At 52.2% G+C, this 22,308-nt stretch overlaps 1 protein-coding gene across 2 annotated transcripts in view; it reads right to left on the bottom strand.

Annotated features, from left to right (window-relative positions):
- LOC142566739 (uncharacterized) overlaps positions 1 to 21,439 on the bottom strand; it is a 206,675-nt gene extending 185,236 nt beyond the window's left edge. For both annotated transcript variants that reach the window (XM_075677607.1, XM_075677608.1), the window contains exon 1: positions 21,265 to 21,439. In XM_075677607.1, coding sequence (XP_075533722.1) covers positions 21,265 to 21,346 — 82 coding nt within the window. In that variant the 5' untranslated portion in view covers positions 21,347 to 21,439. The remainder of the gene's footprint in view (positions 1 to 21,264) is intronic.
- Between the last annotated feature and the right edge of the window lie 869 nt (positions 21,440 to 22,308).

Here is a 22,308-nt window from a genome sequence, read left to right as displayed (position 1 = left end):
GGAACCAGCAAAAGCAACAGCGTCCCCGTGCTAGCGAAAGGACAATTTGCAGCGGCGGTGACCTGTCCTTTAAAAAAAAAAGACATCTAGCCGTCTTTACAGTCGCCTGCTTAAGTGCGGTTCAGAACTACTCTGTTAGAACCACATGTAAATATCTTATTTTCTTTTTGTTGCGCCTTTCTTTATTTTTTTCTTCTCTCCCGCCTCTCGACGCCGCCAGAGACAGTGGAATGGAGCCGAATAAATATAATGGTACCTATCGCGTTCAGTCGCGCTCCATTAGCTTTCTACTGCTTATGATTGTAAATTAGCTGCAGCTTAGTCCTTCAAGTTCACCTTCGTCACGCCCGATGGCTCTGTCCTCCATGTGGCGCATCACTTGTTATGGTAATCATTTCTTGCACGGTGGCCTCCCTGCGCGAAGTGTGTGTGTGTGTGTGAAATGATTTTTAAAGAGCAATGGAAGAGTAAGTGCACTGCCGTAACTGTCTCTCACAGGAGGACACCTCAACAGCACTGCACGGGGAAGGGGTATGGGGAGAAAAAGATGGAGATAGTGACCGGAAGTAAAAAGGAGAGAGAGACCGGAATAGCAAAAAAAAAGACAATGTAGTTAAGCGTTTGCGGGGCCTACAGCCGCGCTCTGAGCTGTGTTGCTTCACAGAATTCCATCAATGCCGAAAATGCACGCTTTGTGATGGAACTGCGAGCATTGGGGAAGAGTAGGCACTGCAGGGTGGTAGATGGCAAGCCACATCGGCTGTAGGAGGCGTACAGAGCCTCCCTCTCGGTCCCGAAGGCCGGGCAGTGACGCAGAAGATGCTCCAGTGTCTCCACGCCGTCGCAGCTACCACACACGGGGCTGCCGGTCCCCTTGAGCCTGTGTGTGCGCGCCGCAGTCAGCCCGAGAGAGGCCCAAACCCGGGAGCAGGCGCGGGGGCGTTCCCGCCGCGACGCGCCGATCGGGATGTTGCGCAGTGACGCTGCGCAGAACCGCTGTCTTGGCGGCGTCGAAGCTCGTCACCAAGTGGGTGAGTGAAAATTGCTCACCGTGCGCCGCCTTGGCGAGGGAGTCAGCCTCGGGTGATGGGCTGACTGTCGAAGGGAGAGGTCACGCAGCTCTTCGCTCCGACGACCTCGCCTCTCCAGTCGCCAGTGTTGCCAGGTTTGGCTATATATAGCCAAATTGGGCTACAGAAAAAAATGTTTGGCGTCGACTTGGGCGACTTGGCTACGTGGCTATATTTGGGCTACTGAAAATCTGTAACTTGGCTTTGTTTGGGCTATAAGTAGTGCCTTAATCCTCTCTCCAGAGGTGACTCTCATCAAGTAGAAACAAATCTCGAAGGCTATGTTTTAACTGGCTGAGATGGCAGCGTGGCTGTGCGTGTGTGCGCGAAATTCCGCCCCCCCCCCCTCAGTGCATCGTTCTCTGAGCCGATGGCTTTTATCCTTGATGCACTTAAATTTACATCGCGCTTTACCATGCCAACATTTACGCCAGCAACAAGTCTCATCTTTGTCTTATCCTGACACCCGATCACCGGGCAGCGGGATGAGCCTGGGAGTGGAGGGTGTTTCACAGTACACTGTACTAACATGGCTATGCTCAGAAACGGAGAGCAATGGAGTCGGGCGATCGTGGCACCAGCATGAAAGAAGGGAAACGAAGGGAAATGAGAAGAAGTGGCAAACGATATCGGCGCACATGCGCGATAGCCCACTCTGATACACAAGGGACACAGGAAAAAACGAAGAAAAGCGGTTACTGCCAAGTAGGAGCGGCATGCCCTACTCGGCCCCTTGCAACACCATCCAAATGGCACTCGCCTCCGCGGCAGCGGCGGTGCCTGCCGTGAGAGTGGGATGAAAAAAATAGAAGTTCTTCTCGGTCGCCTCTAGCGTTTGTAGGTAAACATTATGGTTACATAAGCTGCAGTTGCCGGGAGGCGTGGGAAGCAGTCAGGGATCTTTGAATGCTATCGCTTTCCACTCTAAGAGGTGAGGATTAAACGGACTGAGAAGCAATTTTCATAGTACCTATATTTTAATGCAATGGAAAGCTTACCGGTCAGAGTGTCTAATCAAGAAGTGGTAACGAGGAACACGCCATGGAGCATTTCTTATGAGAATTTTTAATCTGCAGTGAGGATGTAGTCGTTCACTGAAAGCTTGCTGAAAGCGGTGGTAGGTGAGCGTGGTAGTGATTATACGCCGGCATTAGTGGGAGACAAGTGCGGCCGCAAGTGTGACAAAATGTTCTGTCTAGCAATTCCACGTTTCTGCGATTCGTGTTTTCCGAAGTGTTAAGCATTTCTGCGGTAATATAGCTACGTCTTTTCATTTTTTTCCTGTCCATCTGCTTTGGTAATTAACTCTTTCCCTACCATGGCGAAAATAGGTGTATCTTGTAGGTAACGCCAGATTTTTTTTGCTCAAGGAAATGCTGCACTAAATATTTTACGTAATACACCAACAAAAAGCAGAATGAATGCACTTTTCAAGCATAAAGGTTTTATTAACGAGATGTATGTCATAAAAAAGACAAATTGCCAGAATAAAGATTGCGGGATAAAATTGAACAAAGTTTTTACTGTAAAGACACGCTTGTGTCTACTAAGACAAATATGTATCAAAAATTATGAGATATACAAAATGTGTTACCGTCTAGTGGGCACTATCTTCGAAAAAATGGAAATTTTTCATTGAACAGGTATCCCAGTACAAAATTCAACTGCAAGCAGGGCGTGCCGTGCTGCAGCCGCGCATGATCCGGGCTGTTTTGTATCGTCGTGGCTATCAGAGTCCGACGAATAGGCAGCATCCTGAGACTCGCTGCTGCTCGATCCATCGATGAAATCAGCCGCAGAACCACGGGAATCGCGAAATCTGATCTTTCGAAGCGCTCGCACCGCTCCCGGAGGCAGCCATTTTCGCTTTCTGCTTTGACGATCGCGGAACTTCGGAGAGCATTCAAAAATTACCGCCTGGCGGGAAAAAAATCTAACTGCTTAGAAAACAGAAATGTGGTTCTCCTCTTTCGCGTCCAATGGCGCAGTGTGTCCGTGAGCGGCGCTGAAGGTCTCGAAAACGGCGTTTCAAACTATCGTTAGTGGCATAACCATGTCCATGGGTGCGGTACACAGAACGAGTTAAACAATCAACGCGAAACCAATCGGATTGAAAACGAAGCGACGATTTTACACGTGACACGCAGTTCAGCGTGTTGGCGTAGCCATGCATGCGCTTTTGACTTCCGAAGCATAAAATAAAGCGCAAGTGTATAATATTATAGCAACTGCAATTTTAAGCAATAATTATGTCGTACTTAATAACAGCCGACATACTTACAGTAATCTCATAGACTACATCCGAAGTACCAATATTTTATTGCCAGGCCTCGCCACTTACTGGCCTTTGAGATTTTCTTCGTCAATTTAAAATCATAATCTTACTTCAATTGCGAACAGCGTGCCTGTTTCTATCACTAGAAAACATTGTCATTTCATTTCCATCAACGTCTTACAACACATTCTGGCCAGTTGTCAGTCGTTTTAAGCGTCCTCCGAGTTTTTTTTCATGCTTACATTCGATATTCATTTCGACAGGTTCTTCCTCAGCAGCGATTCGTTGGAACTTGAGTTTCCGGGGCCAACAAATAGGTGTTCTGTGTACAATCATGATGTCGCTGTTCTGGATGTCAAGGGTCGACCATCTCAGCGTCACGGACTTTTTCTTACGATGGGTTGCGCAAAAAGGTATTAGCGCAGTCGAATGTGACAATGTATATACAAATTAAAATGGGTATATTGGCTACAAATTGGTTTTGCTCTTTTTTGTACTTGGCTACCTTTGGGCTACAGTTTCTCTAGCTTTGGGCTACGCCGCCTTGTCCGACCTGGCAACACTGCTGGCAGTCGCGCCCGACTCCACGTGTGCGAACGTGCTCCACATCGTTCCGGCGTGTGCTGCATGAGCCGTGGGGCCACCGCCGTCGCGTGCTGCCACACATGCTCGCGCGACCTTCTGCGCCTACCTCGCTGCATCGTGCCTGCCGTAGGATCATTCCCCCTGCCCGACGTCCACACTTCGAGTGACGAAACACCAAGACGACACCTGCTCCACGCACGGGTGCGGTGCTTTGTGCACGCGCCACGTGTGTTGTGTAGTGCGCGCGCTGCGCGTGTCGAGCGAGAGTTTGTGTTGCGCGGTGGGAATGCGTTTCTCGCGACGTGCTGATATCGTGCCCTGCGGTTGTGAGTGTGCGTTTTTTTTTAAAGCAGCATGAGTTTCCGCCAGTCCGAAGGACGCCCGCCGCGCGCGGGTCACCGTCGACATGCCAGCGCGTCGCTCGTGACAATCGAGCCGTCTACTGTTCAAGAGCTCCGTGCAAGAGAAGAGCTCCAAAACCATGCCGCGCACATTGCCGACGAATGGCTGCGCAAGCAAGCCACCACTACGCAACCAGCGGCTCCTGCTCTGCCTATGGCTGTACTCGGCAGCACTGGGGCACCAGGAGCAGTTGTGGAGTTACCCCAGGCGAACCCCATCTCCCTGGCGCAGGACACCACCCTTGCTGAGAGGACTGCCGCCTCCCTTTCCTCTTCAGACGACGAGGAAGGAATGGACTCCTCGAGCTCGCGGAAACGCGCCCGTGAATCTGAGAGTGAGGAGGGCAACGTGGCCGGCCCTCGCAAGCAGCCATCGAGCGCCCCGCCGTGCTCGGAGGCTCACGTATCACCCGACATATGTACGCTCGGAGCGGACGGACGTCGACACCGCAATCTCCCGACAACCAGGAGCGACGGCCATCAAATCGTCCCTGCCCCACGCACAGGATGGCGCTAGTCTCGAAACGTCGGCGCCAAGGTCGATTCAAATAGGTCGCGAAGCTTCGGGCGAAAAGCGGTTCAGTACAGATTGTCACCGACATCAGCATGGGGGGTTATGGGAGCAGCGATTGAAGCGCGACTAGGTTTGGAGGGAACAAACATTGGGAAAGAAAAACGCGTTTTTTAATTCAAACGAGACACAGTTAGATTCATTCAACGAAAATAATGTTCCTGGTCAATTTTATATATTCGTGACGAGTTAAGAAAATACAAGTTTAATTCTATTATTTTTAATAAATGCATTTCTTTTCAGCGCCCATCGCTACAGGGGGCGTTGAAGCCACTATCACTCGCAATGCAATGTACGTCTTGAAATGGGCAGAAAGGCTCACTCGTATCACCTGTTGAAATACGCCCCCCTCACAGTTTCTGCTTTCTTGCTTGTCGAAGTTTGTCCGAATTTCGTGACGCGGGTAGCTTCATTGCTTCTTAATCTGTTCAGTCAAAAGTAGTGAGTTACGACCGCCAGATAATTGTGTAGTTGTTTTCGTGCGGCTGCGCTGGCCGACGGGCTTGGCATCCAGCAATAGGATCAGCACTCTACACCTAAAGCTTTCGTCGGCCTCCAAAGAAAGTATGTTCTGTGCAGGGATGCGATTTCGACAACCGTACGGCTGGCCTTTTCCTGCATCGCTTTCCACGCTGAAAGCTCGAAACGCCCATCAAGTCGAATGGCGGGGCATTTGAATATATAGCTCCAAAGGAAGAACAACAAAACAAATTTCGCGCCTTCGAAAACAAAATGACGTCACTTCTGCTTTTAACGGACATGGCGTCACATTATTTTTTCTTCCGCCGGAAGTGTTCCCACCCCATACAGATGGCGCTAAGCCTCATGGACCGCCGATGGACCGCCATGTTTTGAACATATGGGCTCCTATGGAAGCTTCGCTACCAGGTATATTTACCTTGTCGGCGCCGGCTGCTGCGACTTGCCTGTCCCCGCTCCTACTAGGGTGCCTCGATGGGCGCGCATCGAGGCACACATTCTCCTACAGAATGCGAGCGCCGTCTATCGGAAGCCTGATAAGTCATCCACTGCCTCCTTGGCGCTCTCTCCAAGAGAGGGCGCGACTACTCATGGTCACGCTCCACCAGCAACTGGACAGAGCGCAGCCGCCTTCCTGAAGGATCCGCCAGCTCCTCCTGCTAAGCGCCTTGCCTCGAAAAAGAAGGGCAAGGGGAAGCGACGGACAACTCCAGGCAGCCTGCAGCCTCCAGCGACTGCTACCACCTCGGTCCCAGCGGCTTCTCCAAAGCAACAGGCGCCACTGAAGAACACTCCCACCAGTCCTCAAATCGCACTCTCCCTGGCACCCGAGAGCGGTATAGCAGGCGCGGATGCACCGGACGCCGGGGCTTCGTTCACAGCGGCGGACATTTTGGCCAGTTCAGCGCTGTCCCAACGCCTCCTGCTAAGCGCGTCCAGGCATGTTTCAATGCCACGTGTCTTCGTGTGTGTGTATGTGCATGTTGGTGCCCACGCTTGTCAAAGCGCGGCAGCCGGGGAGAGGAGCTCCCCAACTGTGAAGCGAGGAGGTCTGATCGGCGCCGGCCCGGCAGATACGTCACTTCTTGTCACAACGTGTCTGTGCGCCGCCATCACGTGCGCCTCTTCCAAGCCGTTCCTTCTTGCCCTCGACTTCCAGAGTATAAAAGCAGCTGCCCCCGGACGCCAAGAGAGAAGCTTCGATATCTTCAGTCGAGTAACGTAGTCTCCCGTTTCTCCACTTCGGTCGACCTTACCGGCCGCCCTTTTGCGATGCTAGAATAAACAAGTTGTTCTGCTAGCAGTCGACTCATCCTTTGCCAGGATCTTCGGATGCTTCCAGCTGTGCCCCAGGCCGCCAGGCCAACGCTACCCTTCGGGCTTGCGACGCATTTGCAACACCAGGTAACCCAGCGGTGGTTGGGACGGCCCTGTTCTGCCCTTCTGTCCCGGGAGGGGCCGTCGAGCGAGGATCCCGCCTTGCTATTGCCGATGTGCTCTCTGCGCTACCAGGTGTGTCCGCGGTCCGTGTTAACACAAACAGAAACATCGTGGCCGCGGACGCGACCTCGCAGGGCTGCTTGGAGGAGCTGCTCGCCACCACCGAGCTCCGAGGCATTCCCGTTGCTGCTCGTCCACCAGCTGTCCGTGGAAACAGCACGGGCTTTCTACACGGCATTGACGGCGAGACTACCGACGCAGAGCTGGCTGGTGCGATCGACTCCAGTGTCCCTATCCTGTCTGCGACCCGCTCCGGCAACAAGGCGATGCTCCGCTTTAGCAGCCCGGTCCCTCCCGAGCATGTGTCGATATACAAGCTCCAGTTCCGGGTGAGGCCTAGAAGACTGCGTCCACTGCAGTGCCAACAATGTGGCCGCTATGGGCACCTATGGGCACGTGGCTGCAACCTGCGACAGACCTACCTGCCTGCACTGTGGGAGGTCGCACGTGCGAGGAGAAAGCTCCCCAAATGCCGCCCACTGCAATAATTGTGGGGGCTTTCACACTGCTAATACTCCTGCCTGCCCCAGGTGGCAGGAAGGACGCAGGGTGGCAACTATCATGGCGACCGCCCCTACTCCCCTCTCTCGTGCCGTCCGGGCCTCTGTGCGAAAAGAGACACAGCAGGCGAAGACCTCTACACAAGTCTCGTATGCACAGGCCCTAACCGGTCGCTCACGAATGTACCAGTCGTCGATGCTCCCTCCTGGCCAGCCACCCAAAGCAGCCCCACGGACCCTCCGAGCCAGACCATCTGAAGCCACCACCACAACCGCTGAGGCACCAGCCACGCTACTACCGCAGGCCTCCCAGAACCCCGCGACCAGCTGATCGCGAGCCTGCAGCTGACACTGAAGGCCATTGGAGAGATGCTGCCTGCTGATAGCCCACTCCGAGCCCTCTGCCTCAAGGCGGGAGGCGTGCCATCCACCCAACGCCAGCATGGCTAGGATCCCATCGAGGTCCCGCCGCCGCCGCCGAGGGTGATCCAGTGGAATGTAAACTCGCTGCGGCGACGGCACGGCGAGCTGTGTGAGTACCTCCTGCAGTGCGACTTCGACGTTCTCGCACTGCAAGAGGTATACGCCGTGGCCCAGAACCTACGGCTCCCCGGCTACACCGGCTACTCGGGCGTCACCACCTGTGCCACACGCAGTTGCACTGCGGCACCCTGCCTAGATGGAGCCCACAAGCCAGGGAAGCCACGCACGGCAATCTGCGTCCGCAGCACCCTGGCGCATGCTGTTCTACCTTTTACTGACATCGTGGGTGGCCCCCTGGAGTCATGCGCCGTCACCGTACGCCTTGGCAGCCAGGACACGGCTGTGGCGAGCATCTACATTCGTCCAGGAAAGCCGTGGGATCCCTCCAGCCTCGTCCAGCTGGCTGTTCGCCTCAGTGGGCATGCAGTCCTGTGCGGTGACTTCAACGCGCACTACAAGGATTGGGAAAGCCGCAGCTGCACCCGCCGAGGCAAGGGCCTCACAGACGCCATCAGCCGAGCAGGCCTGCTGATCCTGAACACCGGCGAGCCTACCTACGTCCACCGCGGAGCTCGCACGGCCATCGACCTCTCCCTCACCTCCGAGCAGTGCTCCTACTCCTGGGCCACAACTCCGGACACATGGGGGTCTGACCACGTCACACACTGGTCCCTGTTCCGGAAGCACTGCAGCAAGTTGGACGATGGCCGTGACTTCCTCAGCGCCATCGCGGATTATGCTCAGGCTGCCACCGTTCAGTGCTCTGCCCAACCAGATACCCCCGCTCCGGACCTCCACCTGCTCAACCTCCGCGCCTCCAGGCGCCGTATGGAGCGCAGAGCAATCAGGACGGGCAAGGCAGAGCATTGGACCGAGTACAGACGCGCGGATGCCCGCTGCAGACGCCAGGCCCGCCGCAGGAGGAGCCAGAGCTGGTGGAGCCTCTGCTCTGCCATCGAGGACAGGTCCAGGGGACCCCTGGCTTGGAGACGGCTCAAATCTCTCACCGGCAGGAGAACAATCCTACAACCTGTCCTCGCCGCTGCCATCACGCTGGGCGTCAGCGAAGAGGCCCTTGCGGAGCTCCTCGCCCACCAGTTCGCGCTGGCTGTACCACGCACTGCAGCTATCCTGCCGGTAGGACAGCCTTCCTTCAGCCTGCCTAGCTGCCTGCACAACCATCACCCGGGGTGGACATGGAGCCAGGTTACTGCTGTATGCCAGGACCCACTGACGCTGCACGAGCTCCAAGTGGCCCTGAAGAGGGGGAAGCGCCGCAGCGCACCAGGAGCCGACGGAGGGATGACCCAAATGCTCTGCAACTTGGCCGCCAGCGAGCAGCAGCGCCTGCTCGATTGCTACAACGACATCTGGCAGTCAGGGCAGGTGCCGGAGTCATGGCGCACAGCCATCGTGGCCCCTATCATGAAAGCCGGAAAGCCGGCTGGAAACGTGAGCTCCTACCGGCCGGTCTCCCTCACTTCCGCCGCTTGCAAGGTGATGGAGGCCATTGCTTTGGTCCGACTGGACTTGGAGGCACGTGCCCGTGGCTGCCTGGCCGACGAGCAGACGGGGTTCCGGAGGCGCCGAGGCACCGCGGACTCCATCGCGGACGTGGTCTCCACGCTGGAGGAGGCCGATGCCTGTGGTGACGCCGTGCTCCCGGTGCTTATGGATCTCAAGGGGGCCTTCGACGGCCTGCCCCACCCAGTCTTTCAGCAGGCCCTGGACCTACTTGGCATCAACGGGAACCTGCGGCGGTTCATCTCGTCGTTCCTGGAGGAACGCACCCTCAGGGTACGAGTGGGCCGATCGAGGAGCTCCGCTCGGCCGGTGGCAGCGGGCGTCCCACAAGGGTCAGTGATAAGCCCTTTCCTGTTCAACCTGGCCCTGGCCCGGATTCCTGCTGCCCTGCCGATCGACCCCGACTACCCGGTGAGTGCCTCCATCTACGCGGACGACATCGCCCTGTGGGTGCGAAGCCCACCACACAACCACCGCAGCGCGCGCTCGGCCCTGCAAAGAGCTCTCGACACCACCGCTGCTTACCTGAGTAGTATTGGCCTTGCCATCTCGGCAAGGAAGGCGGAGGCCATGCTGCTCCACCCAAGAGCAGCCGCCCGCCGCATAGCTCCCCGGCTACATCTGGAAGGCATCCAGTTACCCTGGAGCACTGCAGTGACGTACCTGGGGCTGCGCATTGATCACCGACTGTCCTGGCTGCCTGCTGTCAAGACCCCGCATGTCCAGGACCTCCGGGTCCGCAAGGCAGTCTCTCAGCTTCTTGCCCGAAGACAGGGCTGTACCACTGGGTGTGCACTGCGGCTGTGCGATGCAGCAGCCACCTCACGCCTGCGGTACGCCCTCCCACTCGTGGCGCTACCACCTGCCCGTCTCAAGAAGCTGGAGCTGCAGCATCGGGCCGCGATTAGGCTCTGCCTGGGCGCTCCCCGCAGCTACCAAGTCGCTGCAACCTTGGCCGAGGCGGGAGCATAGCCCCTGTCACTCCTCCTCCTGCAGCAGGAGCTACGCCATCTTGACCGCCTCCACCATGGACCAGATGGCAGTGCCCTGCTCTCCCGACTGCGCTCGCGGCCCCATTCACAGATGGGCAGACTCTGTGGGCTGTACGAAGAGGTGATTGGGAGGCCTCCAGCGAACAACGCACAGCTCCCTCCTCCCCAGAGACCACCCATACCCATCACCACAGAGCTGCCCGGCGTTTCCAAACGGCACTCCCCAACTTGTGCCCTTCAACAGACGGCTGCCTCCCTCCTGCATGAGGACAATGGAGGAAACCTGCAGATCTACGCTGACGGCTCGGTGATGCCGGACACAGGCTCGTCGACTGCGGCCTGCGTGGTACCCGCCTTGCGGAAGAGCAGGCAGTGTCGCCTCCCCGACCATACGACGTCAACAGCAGCAGAGGTAGCAGGCCTTCACCTGGCTGTGGACTTACTCGCAGAGGAGCTGCCAGCGACCCCAGTGACCATCTACTGCGACTCCAAGGCGGCACTTCTCAGCATGCAAAGACCAGAAAGGGCCAGCCTTGGGGTTGCCCTGCTCTCGACTAGGCTGATGGCGCTCCAGGAGGCGGGCTGCTCAGTGTCCCTGCACTGGCTTCCCGCCCACGTAGGGATACCGGGCAACGAGGAAGCTGATGCACTGGCAAAGCGTGCCCACCACTGCGTGGTCCCGCCCAGCCTGGCAGTGACAGCCAATGATCTCAGAAGCCACAGGCTTCGGTACCATCTGCTGGCTTGCCGTCCGGACAAGCGGATGTCCTTGGGTCACCCTCCGCGACCACTTCCACAGCGCGGGCTCGCATGCAGGGAGACCTCCCTCCTTCTGCGACTGCGGTTTGGCTGCTGTTGGACGGGTGCTCGCCGCCACCGGCCCGGCATCATTGCCTCTCCAGCCTGCGCCTCCTATGGGGAGCCCGAGACCCCGGAGCACCTCCTGCTGGCCTGCCCTGCTTACCTACAGCAGCGTGACCGTCTCCTGCAGGAGTTCCGACGCCTGGGGCTTCCTTCTGCACGGCAGGAAGACATCCTCTTCCCTGGTCGTAGCGAGCTACCAGCCCTCCTAAGTGTCGTCGAGTACCTCGACTCGTCGGGGCTCTCGGCGAGACTCTAGGATTTTCTGCAAAGACGGATAGCCTCACGGCTATCCAAACCACTCTAGGCTACTCGACCTGCCCCAACCATCTGGCTCCTGCTGCATCACCGCCCCCTGGCCTTTCACCAGATCACCACTCCTACCGGACCCACTGGGCCCTTCCTGCCGGACTGCTCAGCCGCTGCCCCCATGGCGACACTTTAACCCTCTACTCTCCTATCTCCTTTGCTCTCACTATCCCCCCCACCCCTGATGACGCTGAGCCGTGCTCCCGCGAGGGCTGCAGAAAACAGCTTCAACCTTTCCTTATCTTTTCTAGAACCACTTCTCTCTCAGCCTCCTCGTTGCCTGGCAATCCGATGTGTGCGGGTATCCATTGGTGGTCTCTTATTGTGTCCGCGTCGAACGAGCAGTCGACACCGAAGATGGTGCCAGCCCAGGTGTTTTTTGTGAGAGCTTTCGCCCTCACTGGCACATCGCCGACGGTGCTGACTTGTAGGAGATGTGACAGTTCTGCCCCCGGGAGCGCGTCGACGGCGACAACATTCCGTCGAAAGTTCAACCGCACGTGGTGTGCTCCCTGAATAGCTTAGAGCCGTGCGGCGATAGTTTCTTGCGTCAGTCTCAGGAAGTTGCCTTTCTTCCCTTGGGGACGAAATGGAGCTGGGCCGTCGACCGAGGGTGTATGTGTGATCATCTCGAGCGGCCTGTAGCGCGGTCTCCTTTTCCCGGCCCTCTTGGGCAGTGAGGGGGGATTAGTGCGGTGTTGATTAGCCTGCTCGGTTGAATCGGAGGCGGAGATGAGTGCTGGGAGACGTTCATGCTCGGTGTGGGGCTGCTGCTGCTGGCTGCTTTGCGGAGCGAGCGGCTGGAGCGGCCCGAGAACACAGCTGGGGCGCGGGCGCGCCGAGCTAGCCGGGTCGTTTGAGGAGTGCATTCCTTTTCCCCCATTGCCTTTTTCACTTCGGCGCAGTCGTTGCTCGTACCTTGCGAGCTTGTCGCAGGTGCGGCCCCGGTGTGAGTCATTGGAGAGGGATATTGACCCTCTCTCTCTTGCTCTGTCGGGCGCGGACGAGTGGGGGGTTTTGCCAGTGGGGGCTTTTGTTGTTCCCCATTCGACTTGTCGGCGCTTGCGTGGGGAGCTGGCCCGTTCTGCGAATGCTCGGCAACCGCTGCCACGTGGAGGACTGGGGAAGGTGACGCTAGGTGGCTGTCATGGCGCCGGCGGGGGTCATTCGCTTGTTCGTCATGTTGCCGAGCTTCGAGCGATGGCGGTGGGCTGCTTTCCGCCGCGGCCGCGGTCGTTGTTTCGTTGTCAACGCGGATCAGCGGTGAGGCAGGCAATGATGCAGACGACGACGAGCGACCAGACCTCGTGGGTTTAGAGGTCGGTGACCCGCTACACGAGGCGCTGAGCGATGGCGACGACTCCGTGCTGTAAGAGCTGGTTAGCTCTGACAGAGCTGAGATCGTGCTGCTACTCGGAGACGTAGGCGCTAAGGCATTGCTGTCGCTTTCAATCTCGGCGAGAGATGCTGCGGCGGCAGTGGTGTTGGCGGCCTCTCGCCGATGGTGGTTGCCACGTGCGTGGCGGTTGGCGTTCTTGCGGCCGGCGTTCCTACGTGTCGGTGACAGGCGCTCTGGCATCCCTTCCGACCCTAGCATACGGCGAGCCTCCAAAAGCAGCAAGTCCAGTGCTCGCGAGCGAGGCTGTGGCGTGCCGAGACGAAACCCGGGCACTGTGTCCTGGGTGTCATCCATGTCAGGTTCCAACCAAGGGCGGAAACGGCGGGCTACAGGTGCATACCTTCTCCCCTGGGAGAAAAGGTTACGCTCAAGAGCGCTGTCGTGGGAGGAGGTTAACAAGTAGCACGGGTTAGGGGTAAAAAAAAAACTCTCACAACGAGGGCTGTAGCGAGTGCCGTGGTCGGCGGAGCGAAGGGGAATGCGACCGCTTGCTACGAGTGTCCGGGAGCGGGTCCCGCAAAGTGTCTCCAACCATGTCTCTAACTGATCGCACCACCTCTAGTTGACAGGCGCGTTTGATGCAACTACTGGGTGGCATAGCATTGCTGATCCGTTAGCGAATGGGTCTTGCAAAGGCTTCTTCGGGGTGCGCGTGGCGTCTAGAAGCGCCAGTAAGCATCTGGATGCGTCCCCGCGCGTACCTGGCTCGTGGGCTTCGTGTCAGCGCGGAGACCCGTCCCACTTGCCTTCTCGTTTGAGTGCTGCTGCTCAAGCTTGTTAAGTAAGTCTAGTGTGCCTAGTCGTCTTCACGGTCGCCTGCTTACGTGCGGTTCAGAACGACGATTTTAGAACTATTTTGATGTATCTAAATGTCGGCAAAAAGGAAAATTTGGTAATTTATCAAATTTTAATGCAAACTTTAGATTTAGTCGTGGTTGTTTTGTTGACTTTTTCTGGCAATCTTGGGTCCATATAATTGGCTAGAATGCTTTTGGCGTGCAACAACGCCGAAATATTGAAGCGAAATTATCCCAAATTTGCAAAACATTCAATTTGTTTAACGTTTTCAGCTGACAATTCCGCACTGAAGTGGTTCACCTAAACATACGAAACGTTCCGTATTTCATACAAAATCACCTAACAATTCTAGCGTTCGTAACTAGAAAGGCAGCATAAATGACAATCTCAGTGAGACCGGTGTCGTCCGCCATTTTATTACAACTTCTTCGTTCTCACTTCTCCCCTAGCCCATTTCTTCGTCTTCTTTCATGCGTCCAGCGCAGACCACTTCACTCTTGCGGACTTCTTTTAATTACACCTCCTTGGGTAACACTTGGATATGTTTCCAATAGAGGCGCACTCCGCTTGATCCGAGGCTCCGGCGTACCAGACATTCTTCAATATTCCATGCTGGCATGCAGTCTTAATCGCTTCAAATGGTCCGCAAAATTTAGAATTTGAACGCACAGCTCCTTTCCTTACAAGGACATAGTCTCCAGGTTGTATGCCCGGTATCTCGCTACTGTGCCTTTTGTCAAAGTTTCGCTTCATTTGGCGCTTGTAGACCTCCTGTTCTTTGACAGTTTTTCTTACTTGCGCGTGTTCGAGGTTATCTAGGAGGCCTAGCTCACGATGTGCAGGAAGTGTGGGCGCTATACCCGAAGTTACAAAATGAAGGCTGCACCCTAAACCAGCGGTGTACGATCTGTTCTGATGTTTCACAGCGGCCTCGAGACAGCACTTCCAGCCACCGGCAAAGTCTGGATACATCTTCAGATACTGTTTGATCTCTCGTATGGCACGTTCCACTAGGCCGTTTGCTTACGGGTGGTATGAAGAAGAATACTTGATCATTATGCCGTGCTCGTATGCCCACTTTGATAATTTGGCACCCCGGAAAGCCGGCCCGTTGTCGCACTCGAGCGTCTTTGTGTGTTTAAAACATTCAGCCTTGAGGAGATCTATTACGCTGTTTGCGTCTTCTTTGCGAGCTTTAGCCGCAATCGTCCTTGTGCACTCATCCATAGAGATCAAGAAAGCTTGCGTTCGCTTGACTCCTTCCCCCATCATTTTGAGCTCCACGACATCCAAATGAATTGCTTCGAACGGGACGCTTGAATATTCAGGGTTTGTCATAACGTCTGTCGATTGCTTTAATTTAACTTTACCTCCCCGGCAGGCGTTTCCTCTTTGAGGGTGCCATGTCGTATGGGTTCCAGAACGAGTTCGCTCAGTGTCTGCAGCTGTAGATAGATTCACTGTCACCGATCCTGTTTGCACGAGGGCTTGGCGGCTGATTGCAGCTTGTTGCACCACCACGTTGATCAGCGCAGTAGAACTAACTTCGAGAGGAAGGTGCGTCGCTGGCTCACCGTACACTTGGTATCGGGTGATGATGATGATGATGATGATGATGATGATGATGATGATGATGATGATGCCTGGTCGACGAAAAACGTCACCCGCATGGCTGGTCTTCGAAATCTGTCGGCTGCGCCAAAATGTAGAGTTCCTAATGAGAACGGCAGCAAAAATGACATAATCTCAGTGAGACGGGTGTCGTCCGCCATTTTATGCAAACTTCTTCGTTCTCACTTCTTCCCTAGCCCAATTCTTCGTCTTCTTCATGCGTCTAGCGCAGACATCTTCAACAATTTGTTTCCAAAAGATTAATCTGAGTATTTATTAATTTAATTCATTGTTTTAATTACTGTTTACTGATTTATTTATTTTTATTTTGCATACCCTCAGGGCCAGAGGCATTACAGAGGGGAGTGGTAGAAAAGAAAATATGTAACATAGAAAGTAAACAAAACGCAGTGATTAATATGAACAAAACACAATGCTAGAATACAAGAGGTTTCTTTCTATACAATGTTAGCTGCTGTGTCATAAAAAAAGAAGTTCCTGGTTATACAATGTGAGCTAAGGTTTCCCGAAACAGGGTGTTATCAGTAGTATTTACGATATCAGCGGGAAGGTGGTTCCAATCTATACATGTGCGAGGGAGAAAAGGCTGAAAGATGCTTTGTGCTGCATAGATAGGTCCCAAATTTATGGCAGTCATAAAGACGCCGTGATACATAGCGGGGTCTTCTAAAAAATTGCGTGTGCAGTGTAGGATGATGATAAATCCTATGAAAGAGTGCTAGGCGTGCATTTCTACGTCGAGCAGACCGCAAGGGAAGACTAAGATGATTTTTCACTGAAGAAATGCTCGAAGTTCTATTATAATTAGAAATTATGAATTGAACTGAGATATTTTGGACAAGTTCTAAAGCCGTTTTCAGGTTATCTTGGCCAGGATCCCATACAGAAGTAGCTTTTATAGAGTTTTATTGAGTAGGTATTTTAGGTTAGAAGGTGAGCTAGCTAAGTTACGGCGCAAGTAGCCTAACATGCGGTTAGCGTTGTTGATAACGTATTCGGTGTGAATTGACTATGACTTGTTTTAAGTTGCATGGACACCTAAGTACTAACTGTTTCTAAAGGAAGCCTGTTTAAGGTGTAAGTAGCATGTTGGCGAAAAACATGGATACATATAGTACTGTACATTTGTTAATATTACTTAAATTAACCACCAGTTACACCAGTTAATATTGCGTCAAGGTTGAGTTGCAATCTGTAAACGTCGGTTTCATTGGTTATTTTGCGAAAAATAACAGTCATCAGTGCGAGCAAGTGTATGTTAGAAGACAGCGTAGCAGGAGGGTCGCTTATATGAATGAAAAAACGAAGAGGGCCCAAACCGAACCTTGGCGTACCCGAGATTGTACATCGTTGAATGAGGAATTAAAACCATCAACTGTAACAAACTGAGTGCGGTTTGTTAGAAATAGCTTAATCAACGTGAGATGGATAGGATCTAGATTTAGTTCATTTAACTTGTACAAGAGAAGTCTGTGGTATACCTTGTCAAACGCTTTAGAGAAATCTAAGAAAATACAGTCGGCAAAAGAAGAACGATCCGAAATTTGCCGTAGCTCGTGAGTGAATGAAGCCAGTTGTTTTTCACATAAAGTTTTGCGAAAGCCGTGTTGAGCTGGGATGAAAAATAAATTATACTCGAGGAATTTAACAAGGTTAGAAAAAATTACATTTTCAGGTAGCTTACAACACGTACTAGTCAAGAAAATGGGACATTAGTTATTTGGTGCATTTTCGTAACCTGACTTATGTAGGGGAATCACTTTCCCGATCATCCATTCTTTAGGTAATGTGTACGTATCTGGGGTCTGCGGAAAAAGCTTTGTAAGAATAAGTGAACTAACAACATTAGTACTTTTTAGGAATTTTGTGTTGAGTCATAGTCGGGAAAAGTGTTACCAGACAACCCTTTTAATTTGGTCCCTACTGTATGCGATGCCCTTTCCCAGCAGTGCATCTACACTGCAACACACGCCTCGGCGTAAGGGGAATTATTGTGCCCTGAGCCCGTATGTTTTAGAAGGCTGTTGCAGCAGAAGCAGCAGGGAATAATGTGCCACCATTTAGCCACCTCCAACTTCCCTGTCGCCGAGTATGTGAGTCAGGAATCGAAAGTGCATGCTTTATAAACAAGCAACAAGCAAAGTTGTTGCAGGAGCGAAAAGTTATTAAGAAGAAAGGAGAGATCATTGTTAAATATTGTACAGAAAATTAATACTTCAATTATCAGGATACTGCACACTGTTTTCACTGGATTGACGAACCGTCCATATAATGGTCGATGTAAGCAGCGATGACATCTCTGTCAAATTATCGCTCACCACTCGAGGCTGCCGAGGACACTTGACAGTAGCAGCTGTCACCGTTACAAGCTGAAATTCTTATGATTTTCAAACAACCGTTTCCTGGAACTGAAAAATTTAGAATATACCCTTCTAATTGAGTTTCGTCTCAATAATAATAACAATCATAAAAATTATGCAGATCCCACGCGCTGTGGGAATTGACGTAAGCGAAGTTTTCCGTGCTGGATGCTTTGATTGACGATAATTATTGGTGATGTTGACGGCTAAAGCTTAATTTATTTAACGTTTACTCTAACACGAGAGCGGTGAGTTGATGCTAAACGTTACCTTGCGTGCACCACTACTGTTTGCGTAGAACACAGAACACGCAGGGAGAGGTGTTTCCATGAGGCATTGTTGTGCGCCATATTTCATAACCTCTGAGAGGGTTGAGCATAGTCATTGCCTCACATGGCGCATCGCATTGTGGCAAAAGTATTAAATTTGAATTGGATTATGGGGCTGTACGTACCAAAACCACAAGCGGATTATGAGGCACGCCGTAGTGGCGGACTCCGGATTAACTTTAAAACCGTGATGCCGTTTAACGTGTCCCAAAATCTAACTGCAGGTGCGTTTTCTATTTTGCCCCCGTCGAAATGCGGCTGCCGAGATTGGAATCAAGTCCACGACCTCTAGCAATGCCATAGCCGCAAAGCTACAGTGGCGGGCCCAGAAGTGTTGATCTGATGGTCGACCGCTTCCCTAGTATCGCCTGGACCCTGCGTTTTAATTTAATTCATTTTAATTAATGCGGCTCTGCTTCTGCACGCCCTGCGTAGTTTGTCCGTTTGACATATGTCCATGGCGTTTATTTTTCAGAAATAGCTGCAACGATTGTGCCCTACCTTCAACTTAAGCTTATCCAGTTTCCCCGCAACCGCCGTCGTATAGTAGTGGGGTTTCCTTGCCTTCTCACGTCACTTCCCCCCTTCTCTTGTATGGGAACTGCCTCTTATCCTCCCTCCTTCCTACAGTTCTATCTACGTCCCCTCTGGACTCACACATTAGTAGAAAGGGAAGCGCTGCATTTTCTGCAATGCTTCTGAGGGAGTGACGGATAATTACAGCGGTCAAGAGGCTAATGTGGGGACGGCCAGGGAGCTCCAGAGGGCATTGTGCTACGTGGTGGAGTGAAAACGAGTTTCTCCCGTCGCTTTTCATCTCTGACTCGCACCCGCTCGGAATCACCCCCCGACGCGGTGTGCTTGACAGCAGCAGCCACAGCAGCAGCAGCAGTAGTACGAAAGTCGAAGAGGCAAAGAAAGTATCGCTTTAAACCATAGTAACAATTTTGAAAACCTGTGTTGCAACGAACACGACTGCAGTATGTTTGCAAAATGCAACTTGCAGAATAAAAGTGCATGCTAAGGCGTTCGCGACTGCCAAGCGTTTAGAGCTAGAGCAAGCCCTCAAATGCCTTCGAGCGACTACATCACGACTGCGTACTAGATCTTTAAATGGCTGAAACAACAAGTGAAATAAATCGTGGTCTTATGCGCAGTAGAAACACGTTATAGAAAAGCAAGAAATCACACTAGCGCCTCGCTTCCAAAGAGGTGCATCAGTCACGACTATTGCACTACTTTCGTCACTTTTGCAGCGCTGAATTCCTATCTATCGACAGAGTAATTTGATGTGGCTCAATAAACGGTAACGCATCAGTCTCAAGCTCTTCAGCAACGCTTTCCTAAGAAAACACATGGCCAGTGCGTAACGTTTTCTGCTACCCTGAGGCCTGTATTGCAGCGACTGATGATCAATGGCGTCGCATGGAGTAGGGACAAAATTTTAAAAGCGCTTTCTCGCTTAAAACCAAAATTATCTCAGCAACCTTCGGTTTGCCGATGGCATTGTTCTATTCAGCTACATTGCAGACGAGTTACAACATATGATTGAGGACCTTAACAGAGAGAGTGTAAGAGTGGGGTTGAAGGTTAATATGCAGAAGAAAAAGATAATGATGGATAGCCGGGCAAGGGAACAAGAGTTCAAGATCGCCAGTCAGCCTCTAAAGTCTTTGATGAAGTACGTTTACCTAGGTCAATTATTCACAGGGAACCGTGATCACGAGGCGGAAATTTATCTCAGTCCTGACTTGAAGCTTACCATTATCCTTGAAAAGGAAGGTGAACAATCAGTGCATTTTACCAGCGCTGACGTATGGGGCACAGACTTTCAGACTCAAAAAGAAGCTTCAGAACAACTTAAGGACCGCGAAAAGATTGATGTAACGAAGATAGCTAGACATAACGTTAAGAGACAGAAAGAGAGCGGTTTCGATCAGAGAGCAAACGGGTATGGACGATATTCTAATTGACATCAAGAGAAAGAAATGGAGCTGGAAAGCTGATATAATGGCCGGCTAGATAACCGTTGGATCAATAGGGTTACAGAATGGGTACCAAGAGAAGGGAAACGCAGTCGAGGACGGCAGAAGACAAGGTGGAGCGATGAAATTAGGAAATTCGCGGGCGCTAGGTGGAATCGGTTGGCGCAGGAGAGGGGTAAGTGGAGATCGTGAGAAGAGGCCTTCGTCCTGCAGTGGTCATAAAATAGGCTGATGATGATTATGGTGATGATGCCTACCCCGATTAAGCTTCCCGAAACAAATTGGTGGGTGCCTACTATGAAGGATTCAACTTTTAATAAATTTGGTGGACCACCTAAATGCGCATCTTTGAGCTGAAAAAGGGACACAGATGCAATTTTGGCAACTTTAGGATCATTTTTGAAAATACACCATAAATGGTGCATGCCAAAACATTTTATCGGATTAGTTGAACACTGAACTGACACGAATAGCTAACACTACGGATAAATCTAGAGTTTTTATAAAAATTTCGAAAATGCCCGACGCTTACTTTTGTGCCCGCATAATTAATACCTTATTTACTCGTGTAAAGGCCACATATTTATTTGGGATTCTTTAATAACCCACTTTCCTTAGTAACGCAAACATAATTTGAGAGAAGGATTTTGGGCAACAAAAAAGTGCAACGGATATAAGCATTTTGTAAGGGTTTCTACGGGCTCTATTGGGGTATTGCGGAGCCACATGCTGCTTTTAAACTTTGATAACGTATTAGAATTACAATACATAGAAAGCACCGCTTATTAGCAAGTATTCATTAAAGATGGTCATTGTGATAGTCGACCAAAAGATCTCAAGCGCAGCCAGATTCAGCTGCGCTTGTGATCTTATCCATGGTATAATCGTTTTCTCGCCACAATTACGCCTGCTCTTATATAACAGCTTCGGCACAGTCACCACCAATCACTCTTAAACGAAAGGCAGACTGCCCGTGCGCTGTTCTTCTGTGCTCATTTTAATATGTGCAATGCTAGTGCTTCGAGATATTGTACCTAAGAAGCTCATGCAGCCTCCAATACGCGTTAACTTGCCGGCTCAGTTTGCGTTGGGATACAAAACTGCATCACAACGCAAACAGATGCATTATTGCACATACTATATCCTTGGTTAAACCGAAATAACCACGCATAGAGGCAGTCTCTGCGCTGAAGCAACGAATGCAACTAACCGCACACGCTGATGACCGCGCCACTCGATGGATGGGACAGCCATGGCAGCCAGAGGAGGACAACCCACGCTCTCCTAACCATCGTTGACAGAAGATCTCAAGCACCGTTCACAGCACCTATCGAGCCACGTGCGTACTGGCAGCGATGCTCCCGGTGAGGGACAAAAACTGCTCCTTCTTGGGGCGGGGGGGGGGGGGGGGGGGGCATATTTCTCACAAAGCGCGGCGCTGTGATTTAGAAGGTTGTTCGCATTTTCCTGTCTGCTGCTGTGACCTCTAATTGGTGGCTGTATTTCAATGAGGCTGATCAGGATAAGGCAAACCTTGCTATGCATTTTTTTTAGTCGCCGTGTGTTCGCAGCTGCGCTCTAAAAAGTCTGCGCGCAACCGGGACACGCCGGGGAGCACGGCGGCAGTTGGTGTTTCAGGGACACGAACCTGGCTCCTAGGAATTTATATTTGAACAGCTCGAATCAATTAACACAGTTCAGTCACGAGGCCGCGGTGACGGCGCCGATTGCGTCCCACATTCAACTAGAAAGAATCGTGGCTATTGCGCGCACTGCAAGCTTTCAAAACTGCGCAATGAACATCTAAAGCGCCTGCAATCTTCTACCAATCACGAAACCCCATTTACTGCGTGCAGATCAGATGTAGTGCACGAAATACCTTTAGGTTGTGAAAAGGCATACAGTGGACAAACTGGGCAATGTTTCAGTAACAGAGCAAGACAACACAAAAAACAGTGTTAAAGACAGGTACAGTAGCCATCTAGCCGCTCATTGTAATAAATGCGCATGCACTTCACTGTTCAATAGCACCAAGTTCCTGAAAGATGGAAAAAAACAAAAGAAAAAAAATGAGACTGTAGAGGCTTGGGCTGATAAGCACCAGGTTGTGGGATCGAACCCCGGCCGCGGCAGCCGCATATCGATGGGGGCGAAATTCGAAAACACCTGCGTACCTAGATTTAGGTGCACGTTAATGAAACCCAGGCACGTAAAGCCCCATATTTTCTTTTTCTTTTACATTTCAGAGGCATGC

Source organism: Dermacentor variabilis, unplaced genomic scaffold, assembly GCF_050947875.1.
Source record: "Dermacentor variabilis isolate Ectoservices unplaced genomic scaffold, ASM5094787v1 scaffold_13, whole genome shotgun sequence".
In the NCBI taxonomy this organism is placed as follows: Eukaryota; Metazoa; Arthropoda; class Arachnida; order Ixodida; family Ixodidae; genus Dermacentor; species Dermacentor variabilis.
Note: the sequence above shows the minus strand (reverse complement) of the source record. Positions and strands in the feature narration are given on the sequence as shown.